This window comes from Ambystoma mexicanum, chromosome 10 (assembly GCF_040938575.1).
Source record: "Ambystoma mexicanum isolate Mex_15411 chromosome 10, UKY_AmexF1_1, whole genome shotgun sequence".
Taxonomy (NCBI): domain Eukaryota; kingdom Metazoa; phylum Chordata; class Amphibia; order Caudata; family Ambystomatidae; genus Ambystoma; species Ambystoma mexicanum.
In genome coordinates, this window is record NC_090932.1 from 1495211971 (window position 1) to 1495226520 (window position 14550).

Sequence of the window (14550 nt, forward strand, 5' to 3'; positions counted from 1 at the left end):
GATTCCACTGACTGAACCCGGTATGGGCTCTTAAGTTCTATGTCTCTCGTACTATAGAGGCTAGGATGCATGACTAGCTTTTCGTTGGTTACGATGGTGCTTGTGCTGGCAGGGCTGTGACCAAGCAAACCCTGTCCAGGAGTGTCTGCCACCTCTTCCCTGCAGAGGGGAGTCCCTGTCCTGGATATTTGTCACGCAACAACATTGGCGTCATTGCACATGTTTGCTATGCATTACTGCTGGGATTCCCTTGAGGGTCAAGATGCCAGTTTTGGCAGGGCAGTCCTCCAGAGTTTTCTGGTTTAGCTAGTGGTCTTTCTTCCTCCCTCCTATAGATTTACGTACTGATTTGGGTGTCTATCATAGATGAGGAATCTGTGTGCGGAAAGAATCCATTAGAAGAACAAATTACCTCTCTAATTTTCTTTCTGATGAATGTTCCTCCCACGGATTCCTCATTGCCTTCTTCGCGGGAAATTAGTACACCATCTGTTCTAAAGTCCCTCAGCTTCAGAGTGCTAGGGAAATGGGTGGAACTGAAGTCAGTGTGTGTTGCCCCTATATATACTGCCCCCTATGACATTACTGGTACGGGCACATAGAGGTTTGGGGTGGACCCAAGCTGCACCCCTTGGCGAAGGAAAATATTCTGAAGAACTTCTGCACTGGGATAGGGATTTCAGAGACAAGGAATCTGTAGAAGGACCATCCATCAGAAAGAACATTTCCGAGAGGTAAGTCATTTGTTCTTTGAGACTTTTATCCCGCCTCCACATGCTGTACTGCTTTGCGAGTCTTAACAGATGAGGAATCTGCAGGAGAATGCCATCCATTCTATGGATTCTTCTCCCACAGATTCCTCTTCGCCCTCCCCTGCAGCCCCGCTATGAAAGTGGTCTGTTGCATCTCCTTGGTGGGACGACAACTTAAGGTTGTGACGTTTTGAATAAGTACATTATTGTGCAGTTTCTATTGGGCACTTTCAGCATGCTGCTTACAGTATGGTGACTATTCCTTAAACACACACACAAAAAGCGTATTTTGGCTTCTCTTAAGCAGAATCTTATTGGATTTTTTCCTGCGGCTGCTGAGCTTGGGGTGTTTGGGAACTCAGGTTGGGGACGTAGTGGTGCGATATATCTTCCAACGTCACGTCTGGAGTCATGAGGGAGTAGACCGTCGTTGCTGAGCCACACTACACAGCCTGTCAAAGGTTTATGAGCAGCTGGTGCTGGAAGGGATATCTATCAGATAAAAATCTACCGGAGAAGAATGTATAGCAAAAACATTACCAGGAAGTAATTTCTCATATTCCTCACAGAAGCGGACTACCCCTAATATGCACGTGCACACAGTGAGGGCGAAGGCCACAGGGGTAGCTTTCCAGAGGCACTTTCCATAGGACGAAATCGTCAAGGCTGTCACTTGGTCCACACGTTCAGCCAGTTGCATGCACTATTGTCTGGGTTCCCGACTGACAGCGCTGACGCCAGGTTTGTCATGCAGTCTTGCAGAACTTGTTCGCTTCTATTTGGATAGCTGAGTTTTCATGCTACAAAATCTTCCATCAGTATGCTGATAAGAGGACTGGATTTAGCAGTAAAGAAGTGATACCCACCATATTGTCCACTATTTGCCTCTTCCCGTCGTTTCCTGCGTCTGACCCTGAGTGCATTAAATTAAAGGGAAAGTTTTTGTTGAGGTACAAAAAAGGTCCGGTCCCATCCCTGTGGGATGGATATCCGATATGTACGGAGGAAACAGGACTATGGACTAACAGTATGATGAATTGCAGGTATTCGCCCCGTCTCCTCAATGGTGAGCACCCTCCGCCCTACTCTGAAGCTAGGGAGGTGAGAGGTAAGCCTGCTCCGCAAAACCTTGCCTAGTGTTCGCAGCAAGTGGCACCTCACTGGGAAAGACTCCCCTTTTGGGGACAAGGACTCCAGTTCCTGTGAGGAACTCCCTACACCAACTAATTTAATTGCATTTATGGGCCTACTGATAAGCCTAAGAATGTGGCATCCTTGTCTTAGGCTGAAAGCAGTGCAGGTCCCAATGGCACGAGAAAAGGAAGAATGCGAAAATGCATATTTAACTGTACTGACGAGGAAGAGGGGAGAGGAACCTGATGTGCAGGGGAAGCGCCCTGACACCATTACGCCGGCAAGATGCAGATCGCAAGCTAGTCATGGTCCAATGGCTGCCCCAAGGGTATTCTATGGGTAGCGTTCACAAAAAGGTAAAAATGAAGAGCTGCACTGCCAGGGGTCCAAACTGGACTACTGTTCAGAAAACACACAGAAAGAACCAACATAGAAGTGTCAGGCTAAGGCTGAGGAGTCCCTGTCCCTACAAAAGCATTTCCAGCATCACATTCTCCCCACCCCCCAGACTGCGGCTAGGGTGAACTAATCTCCCACAAGATTGTCACCCTCATCCAGACAGTGAACATACCTTATGGAAAGGCCATCTGCATTTTCATGACTCTTAACTGGTCTATGCTCAATGGTGAGGTCTAGCCCTTGCAGGCTGATGGACCACCTGACGTTTTTGGGGTTTTCACCCTTCATCTGCATAAGCCATTTTAAGGGCTTGTGGTCAATTTGGAACTTGATGGTAGAACCAGTACGGTAAGGTCTAAAATGCCTAAGGTTTCAAATTATACTAAAGCATTTCTTTTCAACAGTGGCCCACTTAAGTTATATACCCTTCAGTTGGCTACTGATGATAATTATGGGATGCTCTCTCCCTTTGTCGTCCACCTGGGACAAGACCGTTCCAATCCCTTTTTCCACTGGCATCCAGTGAAATGGGAGGGAGTGGTTGGGAGCAGTGCTCATCTACTTTATAAAGACAAAAATGTTTTACTGTTCCTATACTTTTATTTGAAAAAGAAACCGTTTCCGAATGGTTTAGTTTTAAAATAAAAAGAAGTTTAATTCGACCACTTCTGGCTTCATTTTGTGCAATCAAGGCTTAGCTGTAGTTGTGAGCATACAAAACAGGTTCTCTGCACAGCGTTTCCTTTAAGCCATCAAAGGTCCTCTGACAATCTTCAGTCCAATGAACCTTCCTAGGTTGCTTGGGTGATGTCAGGGCTTTCAGAGTGGCAGCTATGGTGCGTAGTCTGTAATGGAGCTCTTGTAGTACCCAGTGAGGCCCCAAAAAAAATCACCTGGGTTTGAGTAGTGGGAGACTCCCAGTCCTGTACACCTTGTACCTTGCTAGGGAGAGCTTATATTTGACCCCCTCCTAAACTCATGACCAAGTTAAGAGACCTTGCCCTGGGCCACCTGGCACTTGGTGGCCTTGATCGTGTGATTTGCCTTTTTCATGACCTGCAACACCCTATCCAAGTTAGTCAAATGCTCTTCCCAAGTGGAGTTGTAGACAGCAAAATTGTCTAGCTAGGCCACACAGACGGCCTCTAGTCCAGTGAGGGCATGATTGAATAGCCTTTGGAAAGTGGCAGAGGCATTCTTCAACCCAAAAGGCATTACTCTAAACTGGTAGAGCCCCTCCAGGGTAGAGAGAGCTGTTTTCTCCTTGGTCTAGTCAGTCAGAGCAATTTGCCAATAGCCTGATGTGAGGTCAAAGGTGCTTGCAAACTTGGCAGCACCTATGGTATCCACAAGCTCAACAGCACTGGGAAATGGGTAAGCATCCGTCCTGGTGACTACGTTGACTCCTCTGTAGTGCACACAGACCCAAAGAACCTTCAGACTTTGGTATCTGCCCGGGAACTGGCCCTGGGAACTGCCCCACAGGGCTGGATCATGGGCTGGTTGAGGGTTCAATTACACCCAGATCCAACATCTTGGCAACCTCTCCCTGGGTGTGTTTTTTACAGTGTCTAACATCTTGTAGCATCTCATTTTGACAGGCACATTGTCACCATTGTCAAATACATGCCTGCACCATGGGCAAAGGCCTGGTGTCGATTAAAATAGAGGGGCATATTGCTGGAGCAATACCCGGCAGGCCCTCTGCTGCTCTGATGTCAGATCAAGAGACGTGCACACCCTCCACTCAGTCATTCTGAGGGTTGCTGTGTAGCAAGTCAGGAATGGGCTTACTCTCCTTCTAGCAGAAGACATGACACTTCCTCTCTCCTGTGGCAGGGTTTGAGCCTGTTAACATGGAGGACCTGAGGGGCTTCCCCAGTGGTACCCATGTCGACCAGATTGTTGGCTTCGCCAATCTTGAAGATTATCCTGAAGGCTCCAGTGCACTTGTCTGGCAAAGCTGGAGACTTGGTGGGCTTCATCACAAGGATATGCTGGCCAGGAGTCCAGTCCACCTATGAGGTATTGAGGTCATGCTAGTACTTGTTCAGTTTTTGGCTGCCCTTGCGATTTTGCTGATGCTTGACACATTATCTGTGCCATCCTCCTAGCACATAGTCCCCCCACTTGCTTGGCAGGACCTGCAGGGCTGGCTTCCAAGCCTTCTCTAACTAAAGCAAGGGCCCTCCTCACTGGATGCCCAAAGAGGAGATCAAAAGGGCTGAATCCAGCACCCCCGGAGGCACCTCTCTCTCTCTCTCTCTCTCTCTCTCTCTCTCTCTCTCTCTCTCTCTCTCTCTATGCAGGCAAACAGCAGGTATGGTAATAGAAGGTTCCATTTCCTTCTCAGGAGCTCTTTCAAAGCACCTGGCATGCCTTCGAGAGTTTAGTTAAATCTCTCAACCAGACCATTGGTCTGGGGGTGGTAGGATGTGGAGAACGTGTAAATTACACCACACTCCTTCCACGTTGCTTGCATGTAACTAGACGTGATGTTGGCTCCTCTGTCACAGACTACCTCTTTAGGGATGCCCACTCTGGTGAAAATGCCCAGGAGAGCCCTGACAAGCACCTTGCAGTTATGGTCCAAAGGGGAATAGCCTTTGGGTACCTGGTGGCATGATCAACCAGTACCCGAAGGAACCGTGTGTCCACCTGATGCAGGAGGATCTAAGGGACTGACAATGGTGATGCCAACCCTCTCAAATGGTGTGCCAACCACTGGCAAAGGTGGAAGTGGAAAAAAGGACACTGCTTCCAGTTTTGCCACACAACTGACAAGTGGGGCAGTTCTTGCTGAAAACTTCAACTTCTACTCCTATCCTGGGCCAGTAAAAGTGTGTTGAGTCTTTGCTTGGTCTTCTCAATGCCAAGATGACCAGCTAGGGGCATCTCATGGACCAACTATAGAAGGAAGGGCCTGCAGACCTTGGGTACACCCAACCTTTTAACTGAATCCGTTTCTGGATCAGTGTGCTCACTATGGAGGAGCTCACCTTCACAATACATCTTAATAGACATAGGCACTTCACCTTGCACTGGGCCTGTGTCCTCAGACCCTCAAAAGAGTGGTATGCTCTCTGACCCTTAGAGAAATCCATCCTAGAGAGCCCACCGTCAGCCAGCGGGCATTGAAAGTGAGGGGGATCCTCTTGGTTGAGTACATCGCCCTCCCTGAGGACGGTCCTCCGGATCTTGTCCCTCAGGAGTTGAGTAGAGGGTCACCCATGAGCCTAGTCCCTCAGGAGCTTGGAGCACAGTGTGCTGCTGAAGCAGAAGGAAGAGGAAGAGAAGTCACCCCCCCCCTTCACAGAGTTGGCCTTCTTGCTCTTTCTTCTGGCCTTGGGTTTTTCTATTTGGGCTTTGGTAACTACCAGTCAGACAATTCTTGGCCTGTGACCCAGTGTCTGCAGTAGCAACTAAGGGTGGCCCATCCAAAACCAACCGCAACTCAGGTAATTTCCCAACTGCACCTTGGCAGGCACATTGTCTTGTACGTAGGCAGTTTGGTTATCTTGTCATCAATCTGGATGGTGATACGGCTACAAAGGCACATTTGGGAGGCCCACCAGCTAACCTGGTGGTTCTCAGAGGAGTCCTCTGGCTTGAGCAGGGTCCTGCCCACCACTGTGATGCTATTCCCAGTGTCTCTCAAACCAGTGGAAGGCTGGCCATTATTGAGGAAATTTCTCTAAAATTTCTGGGTATTCAGTGGGATAGTATTCACTACTTATGAAGTCCAACCCTAAGTTGTATGGGGTCTTATGCCCAAAATTTCACTAAGTTTTCCAAGAATTTTAGGAGTTAAAAAAACAATTAGTAGAGGGATCCTGGGGATATGAAAATGGATCCAAAAGACGATATACTAGTGAGTAAGACTGTTCTTAGCTTTAGGAGGGCTTTCAGCAATAGGTTTTGCCAATGTCAAACCATTGTGAAAATTTCAAGTTATTCTAACTTTTCTAGGACGGGTAGGTAAGTATCGCTACAACTTACCACTGATACTCCGGTTTCACTCCAGAGCTGGCGGATCGTTTGAGGGTCGCCTGAGGTAAGTTTTCCCGCCTTTAGTTTTGGACGCTGATGTCCAGGAACTACGGTGCAATTAGAAGTAGAGTTGCGGTCGGGTACAGGAGCCTAGCCTCTGTTCTCGACGAACAAATGATCAATGCAGCAGGCACTGGTGCAGGACTCTTCAGGGCAGTTGTCCAGATACAGAAACGCTGGTTTCAGGGATGGTCACTGTTGCACGGCAACAGGTGTCACAGTTGTCGTTGGCGAAGAAGGCCTATCTCTGGACCCGTGGATGGCATTGAGCTGAAATATTGCAGGAGGGGTTCTTGTTGGACAAACTGAAGATCCCGGGAGTTCTGGACCGAAACACAGAATGACAGCGATTCTATGACAGTACCCCTAACTGGATCTGGTCAGCCCGCTGGATGGTCCAAGGAAGCTTCCGAAGGCTCTAACTTGCTAGTTTACCAGATGTCACCGGGACCAGTTGTTCCCACTTGTCCAGAGGGTTGAAGCACCTACAACTGTGTTCGGAGATCAGTATCCAGACAGGGCTCCACTAAGAATTGGTGGCCAGACTTCTTGAGGGATTGTCCATGGTCTTCACAGCTACGACCGGGTACTTGGCTCCTCTTCAGATCTACTGGAATGGCTGCAGTATACCTCTTTTATATCCCAAAGTCTGGTGAGTGATCAGCCTCGGACCTCCAATGGCAAGATCTGCCCCACACATGCACACCAGCAGTGGTCCAGTCGAGGACCACTTCAGGTCTTACTCATACATGCACACTAGATACACTGGATCCAGGCTGTGTATTGGGACCGGACAGTCCACTCCCACTTTCTGGGACCCCACATCCATGCCCTGCACTAGTCTGCAAAATCTGTTTCCCTGGCAAGTGCATGAGGATAAAAGGATGTTCCTGACGTGGCAGGGCAGGAAGGAGGCCAAAGGCCAAGATGGCCGAGGAACAAAAGAAAGTCCTCCTGGCATGGGTATCTTGGGACACTAGTCACTGTTAATAGCCAAACGTGGTACGGCTAAAGAAAAATATGGTAAAAAGTAAGAAAAAGTAACTGCTGCCAAAGGTTTGTACGGAATTTCATCTTGGGTAGTATAAAATCCCTTTGAGTGTTTTCTAGGGTCATACAAAAGAAACCCCATTGCATGCAATTTTAAAAAGTTGCCCAAAAAGGTAACAAGGTCAAAAGACTAAGGGAAACCTAGTTTCCCAGTACTGACAGTCAGAAGGATTAGTCAGTTTCCCCATAACATGTGACCAAAAGGCAAGTGGAGTGAAGCTAAAGGCTCCCCTTCACTGTATAAAAGTCAGGACATAGTGTTAGAATAAAAGCAAAAAGTTTTGGGGGTCCACAGAATATGGAGGGAAAATTGCTAAAAGATAAAGCTTACCTAACAATTTGGATGGAGGACATATTTTATTTTAGGCTTGAAGAATAAACGAGCACCTTTAGTTTCTTTAGGTAGGATAGTCCCTTTAGTGACAGGGAAAGTTAGGCCTTTTATTTATAATTTCATTAATTACATTGAAATGTCTGCTGCGTGTCTGACCTTTTCTTCTGACCCACCACAAAATGTTGAGAAATGAGCTTCTATGGATTGCCTTTCTCCCACAGATTACTCATTTCATAGATATTCCCTCCAGTTTTGCTGCTTTGAAATTTTTTAGACAGGAGGCGCGGTGGACCTCGACCCAGCCATCAATCTGTCTTGCCCGGCATCTGGTCGTCGGCTCCGGACATGACATCGGGCATCGTATAAATACCACATCACTACGCCCCAACCTCGGTTCCTTTTTTTTTGTGTGCTAACACGCTGCTTGGGAACACAGAGATTCGACTCTCAACGTTTTCGTTAGATAACCTTTTACTTTTTCACAAAATTCTCTACGCAAGATGTTGGTTGCTCGGGTATCAGGTTTCAAACGGTCTACTGATTGTGGCACCAAGATGTCAATCTCCCACCCCCACAAGTTTTGTCTCTGGTGCCTCGGCACCGGTCACGGGACTGACTGGTGACTTAAATCTCTTCACGATTGAGCTGCAAAACTGGCTCTGGGTCGACAGCCATCAAAATCTCTAGGGCGGTCGACAGTTCGGTCTTCGGAGGCTGAAACTGAGGGGCATACCCTGAGAAAGAACACAGGCGGAAGAAGAAATTATCCCACTTGAGGAGTCACACTTGTCCCGAAAGAAGAAAACACGTCACTGCCATCGTCTGGACTCCTAGTCGTCGATAGAGGGAAGCAGTCGGCTGGGCCTACCACGAGCCAAGAGTGGGAGGATTTCAAATCCTCAATGCTTGCAATATTGAAGCAGTATGCTGCAATTGGCATGGCTAACCCCCCTCCCCACACAGCATGCTTCGGAGTTAAGAGCGGCGCCCGGTATACCCAACCCCTCTAGTGCCCTGGTACCGAGAGTCGGCGCCGATAAATCTTTCTACGTCGAAAGAAATCCATTGGAAGCCAGATTATCCGTGTGCACCCGAGGATGTCGACGCTGCAGAGATCACGATCGACGCTGACATTACCATATCGGCGCCAAAAGACATACCCTCGACGTCGAAGGTTGTTGAGAAAACACCCCACACCCTCGGTCTGAATTTTTCAATACCATGGCAGGTGCCTTCGGCGGTCATGACGCTGATGTCCAGGGCGATGTCGACCCGATATATTTGGGTTTACGAGGGGTCGATTATTTTGATGACCAGAATTGGCTTTTACAGCTGGTTCAAGACCTCCAAGACACCAGCAGTCTCAACACCTCACCAGACCTTGAATTTCAGCACTCCCAGCCCTATCTTCACAATACCTCTAAATTCAGGGCTCTTGTAGAAAGGGTTGACACCCTAGGATTGCACTAATCAGTGGCACCGCTACAAGGTTACTGTTAAAAGAACTCCTAGAAGCCTATGGAGACACTGGAAGTTACATCAACCACGATATACTCAGTGGAATCCAAGATGGCGGCTCCTTGACAACATCTCTATCCACTAACTATGCAGCTCTAGTCTTTTTCTTTCATTTTGTCCGTCCTCTCTTTCTACCAATTGTTCGTACTTATTCCGTGCGAACAAACTGGTAACTGCTTTGCTACTCTGTTCGCATTGCTCCCTTGTTATTGCTCGCTCGTATCTTTTGGTACCTGCTCCCACTCAGACCTTCTTCTGAGTCCTCCCTCTTCCCTCCTCCTTTGTTCCCTTCCTTCGTCTTTTACCGTTTCTTCGGTTTTGTCCATTCCCTTTTCTCCCGCTCCCGACTATTCCACTCGGAGCCTGTCGCCTATTAGCCGTCCTCGGCACTGTTTTCTGCTCTCTGTCTTTTCCGCCGCCCTTGGCATCCTTTCCCTCCGTTTCCTTTTTCACCGTCGCTTGTGGCCTCTGTTTTTTCCAGCCGTTCGCGGCTATTCCTAGCGCTTACCTTTTCTGCCGCCCTCGGCATTTCCTTTCCTCAGCTTTGGTAGCCTACGCTTGCAGCTTCTGTTTTCAGCCGCTCGCGGCTTTTTTCTGCGCTTACCTTTCCTCTATCTTCGCTTTGAGGTACCTATACATTCTTCTTCACGACTCCAGCTGTCCTTCTCTCTCTCCTTTCATTCTTCTGTCTTTCCTCTGTCTCTTTAGTCTGCTGCCCCATTCCTTTCCTTCTTGCTACAGCCGTCCAAGTGTTCTACTGCATTCAAGAATCTTCAGTCATTTTGCACCGATTGGATTGGAATCTTCTTCATCCTTCTACCTGACACTACAGATATTGTGCATCCTATCCTCCTCTACATCTGCATAGTCTGGGTTTTCTTTCCCGAGAGGGTTTCCCAGAGGGCGGCCCCCTGAGGAGCAGAGAGCACAGATTATCTGGCCTCTGGACCTCCGGGGGGACGCTTCTTACCTCTTCACGTCAGATCTTGGATTCCGAAGAGCCGTGAGTACCCCGTCTGAGTACCAAAGTTGTAAGAGGTTGTAAGAGTTACGAATTTACCAACATTCTAGATGAAGGCTTTACCAGTGAACGTCATATGCTCTTAAACCCTGCCATTGCCGATCCTTTAACGGTTACCTGGCAAAACCCTTGTTCCCTTCCTCCTGTCAGCTCCACCATTTCCGGGAGATACCGGCTGGCTAGAGGAGACCCTTCATAACTTTCCTCTCACCCTTCCCCAGAGGGGCTTGTTATGCAGGCTGCTACAGCCTCTTCTAGACCTGCATCTTCTACATCCGCTCTGCCTCCAGACAGGGAAGCAAAGAAAGTAGATGCCTTGGCGAAGAAGGCATTCACCTCGGGTAGCATGGCCCTCAAAGCTACAAATCTGGCAAGCAGTTTTACCAAATACTCCTTTGGTCTATGGACAGCAGTGGAAAATGCTGCTCAGTATGTCCCAGAAGGAAAAATGCGCGAGGACTTCCTACAGCTAGTGGAGGATGGGACTGAGGTGGCCAGACAGTCGCTGCGAACGAGCCTTGACATCGCCAACTGTGTGGCCTGATATGGCATCAGCCATAACAGCATTTATGCTTCCTATAGCAGGAGAGCACAGCTCCCACCGGCCAGGCAAGGTCTGAAGTGTTTTTCGTGCTACGGAAGTGGCAGAGGGGCTTCTGGAGGCCAACAGGCAGCATCGGCGGCGGGAGCGACCTAGCCCCCGAAGCTGCTTTGATTTTCCCCTCTCACAGCAGACCGGTTGGAGGACTGTTGATGGAGCATTTGCTCCACTGGCAGGGAATTACTCCCAATGCCTGGGCTCTACAGCTCATTCAATGGGGTTGTCTGCCATTTGTGAGAAAACCACCAGACAGTCCACCCCCACCTCCAATCCAACCGGGACAGGAGCTCCAGGAAGAACTGAGACCCCTGTTGCTGAAGGGTGCCGTGGAAGAGGTACCACCTGAGCAGAGAGGACGGGTTGGTCTTCCGGTATTTCCTGGTCACCAAGAAAGGAAGGAAGAGGTCTCCGTCTCATTCTGGATCTCGGGGCCTTGAACAAGTTCTTGAGGAAAGACCAATTCAGGATGTTGATGTTGAGAGAGATTCTACACGCACACGAACTACACGACTGGCTGGTGTCCATTGACCTACAGGATGCCTATTTCCATGTACCAATCCATCGAAAGCACAGGAAGTTCCTAAGATTCACCTTGGGAGATATGCACTATCAGTTCAAGGTGCTTCCTTTTGGTCTTACCTCCATCCTGAGGGTCTTCACCAAGCTCATGGCAGTAGTTGCTCACCAAGCTCATGGCGGCATTTTCGACTTACCTCAGGAGATCAAGAGTCCACTTATTTCCATATCTGGACGACTGGCTGATCCGAGTGAAGTCTGTAGTGCAGGTCTTGTCTCATTTAGAGGACATCTGCTTGCTGCTGCACAAGCTGAGCTTCTCCCTAAACTTAAAGAAGTCCCACATGACACCAGTCCAGCTCTCCAGTTCATCGGAGCAGTGCTAGATTCCCAGGTGGGGAAGGCCTTCCCTCCCGAGGAGAGTATTTTGCTTGACACAGATGGTCGACTTCTTCCGGAACCATGCCACTCTACCAGCGGCTTCCTTCTTCCGCCTCTTGGCTTCTTGCATTTTTCTATTGCCAGAGGCCAGGTTAGGGAAGAGATCCCTACAATGGCTACTGACGGATCAGTGGTCTCGGTACCTCAGCTCTATTTTGGATCTCCTCAGGGTGCTCTCATCAGTGGTCAACGACTTGTCATTGTGGGCGGACCGCAACAGTCTTTTGGCAGGGGAACCCTTCTGGCCTCAGACACAAGTGGTCACTGATGAGTCTTTGAAGGGTTGGGGCACTCACTGCGGGTATTTGCAGGTGAGCGGCCAGTGGTCAACGACGGAAGCCACGTGGCACATCAACAGGCTGGAGTTGCGAGCCATCAGGCTAGCCATGAAAACCTTCACCCTGTCTCTGCAGGGGAAAAAAGTTATCGTTCTAACAGACAACACAGTGGCGATGCAAGGTGGTGTGCACTTCCGCCTCTTCTGCTTGGAGGCAATGATGCTTTGGTTCTGGTTGCTGGAGAACAGGATCTTGGTCCTGGCAGCTCATCTGGCAGGCACAGAGAACAACTTGCGGATGCTATGAGCATGCAGAGCACAGTCTCAGACAAGTGGGAAGTGTGCTAGGAAGTCCTAGAGGAGGTCTACACTCTGTGAGGTACCCCAGCAGTGGATCTGTTCCCAACGGAATCCAACAGGAAATGTGAACAGTTCTGCTTGAGTGAATTCCCAGCAAATGGTGCACTGGAGGATGTGTTTTTTGGTGGATTGGACCTTCCCTCTCCTTTACACATTCCCTCCGATTTTCATCATTCTGTGGATTCTCCAGAGGTTGAAGAGGTTTCGAGCAACCATGATTTTGATCGCCCCGGACTGGCCGAGGAGAACATGGTACACCAACCTCTTGGTTCTGTCCACCTCACTGGTTGCATCGACGTACAGCTCTCCTAACCCAGTCGGAACGTCGGATACTCCATCCAACCCCAGAATCCCTCAACCTACATGTGTGGCTCTTGAGAGGATGAAATATGATGACTGGGACCTCTCCGAGGAAGTACTGGAGGTGTTGGTGGCTGCACGCAGACCATCTACAAGATCTTCGTATGCGTGTCGATGGAGACGATTTGAGGCGTGGTGCAGGGAATGCAAGATTGACCCCATCTCTCGCCCCACCACTACAGTGATGGAGTTCCTTCTGTCACTGACCTCTACTGGCCTTCAGGTCACCACAGTCAAAGGATATTTGGCGGCCTTGTCTTTGTTTAAGAGATCCCCAGATCAAAGTTTGTTTGTTACGATCCCGTTAATGGCACAATTCCTGAAAGGCCTTGTAAATAGTTTCCGCCAACTCCCTTTGTTGTCCCAGATTGGGACCTTAATCCGGTTCTGACATTTCTGATAGTGGCTCCATTTGAGCCTGTGCACTCTTGTCCCTTACAGTTTCTCTCTTTGAAAACATCCTTCTTGGTGGCTATTACATCCGCTAGGCGGGTGAGTTAACTGCAGGCCTTGTGCTGTAAGCCACTCTTCCTGCATTTTTTCCGGGAGAAAGATTCACTAAGGGTAACGCCTGGCTTCCTCCCCAAGGTTGTCTCAGAATTTCACCTGCCGCAGTCCATTGAATTTACGGTCGTCTATCCTCTTCCGCGCCCCTCTAAGCAGGAGGAGTGATTTCATCGCCTAGACCCGAAGATGGCTTTGAGCTATTATATCGCCAGAACAGCTGATTTTAGGAGAGCTGACCAGCTCTTCTTAGCTTTTTCCTTAGTCTGAAAGGGCCTGCACATAACCAAGCAGATTTTATCCCGTTGGATAATTTTCTGCATAGATGAATGTTACCAGGCCGCTCAGAATGAATTACAGCAGGCATCAGGGGCCATTCCACAAAGGGAGTTTGAGCATCCACAGCATTGCAGAGGGTTGTCCCTATCCAGTAGGTTTTTTGTCGCGCTGAGACATGTTCATCCCTGCATACCTTTGCAAACCATTACAGTCTGGATGTGGTTCATACTCCTGATGCATGTTTTGGCAGGGCAGTGCTGCAAAATTTCTTGGTTTAACTTTCTACCCACCTCCTTCATTTACTGCTTTGGGAGTCTATCAGATGAGGAATCTGCTGGAGAAAGACAATCCATTGTAGGAGAAATTACTTAACGGAATGTTCTTTCTATGTATTCTTCTCTCACAGATTCGTAATCTAGCCTGTTTGTTCTCCCTGTTTTCCTATGCAGTGTGTGGTGCTCGGGGGTTGGGGGGTGGGGGTGGCTGTAGGGAGAACTCAGGTTGAGGCGTAGTGATGCATTCATATGACGCCTGCCGTCGACCAACGACCAGACACCGAGCAAGACTGATCGATGGGGCGAGGTCCACTACGCCCCCTGTAGAAAATGTTCCATAGCAGCTCTAGGAAATATCTATCAGATCAGGATTCTGCGGGAGAAGAATACAAAGATCGAACTTTACGGTAAGTAATTTCGCCTTCTTACAAATTACTTATGTATAATAATGTACAATACTCAACTTTTTCTACAATTAACACAATAAATTACCTTGTTTCGTCCTTACATACTTGCTATTTAGAATTCAGCTTTTGAAGCAGACAGAGATTTTTATGAATGGACCTACAACGTTTTCTTCAGCGAGGATGGGATCGTTCTCGACCCACTGGCAGTGATACCAGTCTCCTATGAAGTTGCTACTGCCTTGATGCCATGTGCTTCTGGTAGGCCATATTTT

The 14550-nt window shown here is 48.7% G+C and overlaps 1 protein-coding gene across 2 annotated transcripts in view; it reads left to right on the top strand.

Annotated features, from left to right (window-relative positions):
• KNTC1 (kinetochore associated 1) overlaps positions 1 to 14550 on the top strand; it is a 2501313-nt gene that overhangs the window by 1211918 nt on the left and 1274845 nt on the right. For both annotated transcript variants that reach the window (XM_069619627.1, XM_069619628.1), the window contains exon 38: positions 14395 to 14536. In XM_069619627.1, the coding sequence (XP_069475728.1) occupies positions 14395 to 14536 (142 nt within the window). The remainder of the gene's footprint in view (positions 1 to 14394; positions 14537 to 14550) is intronic.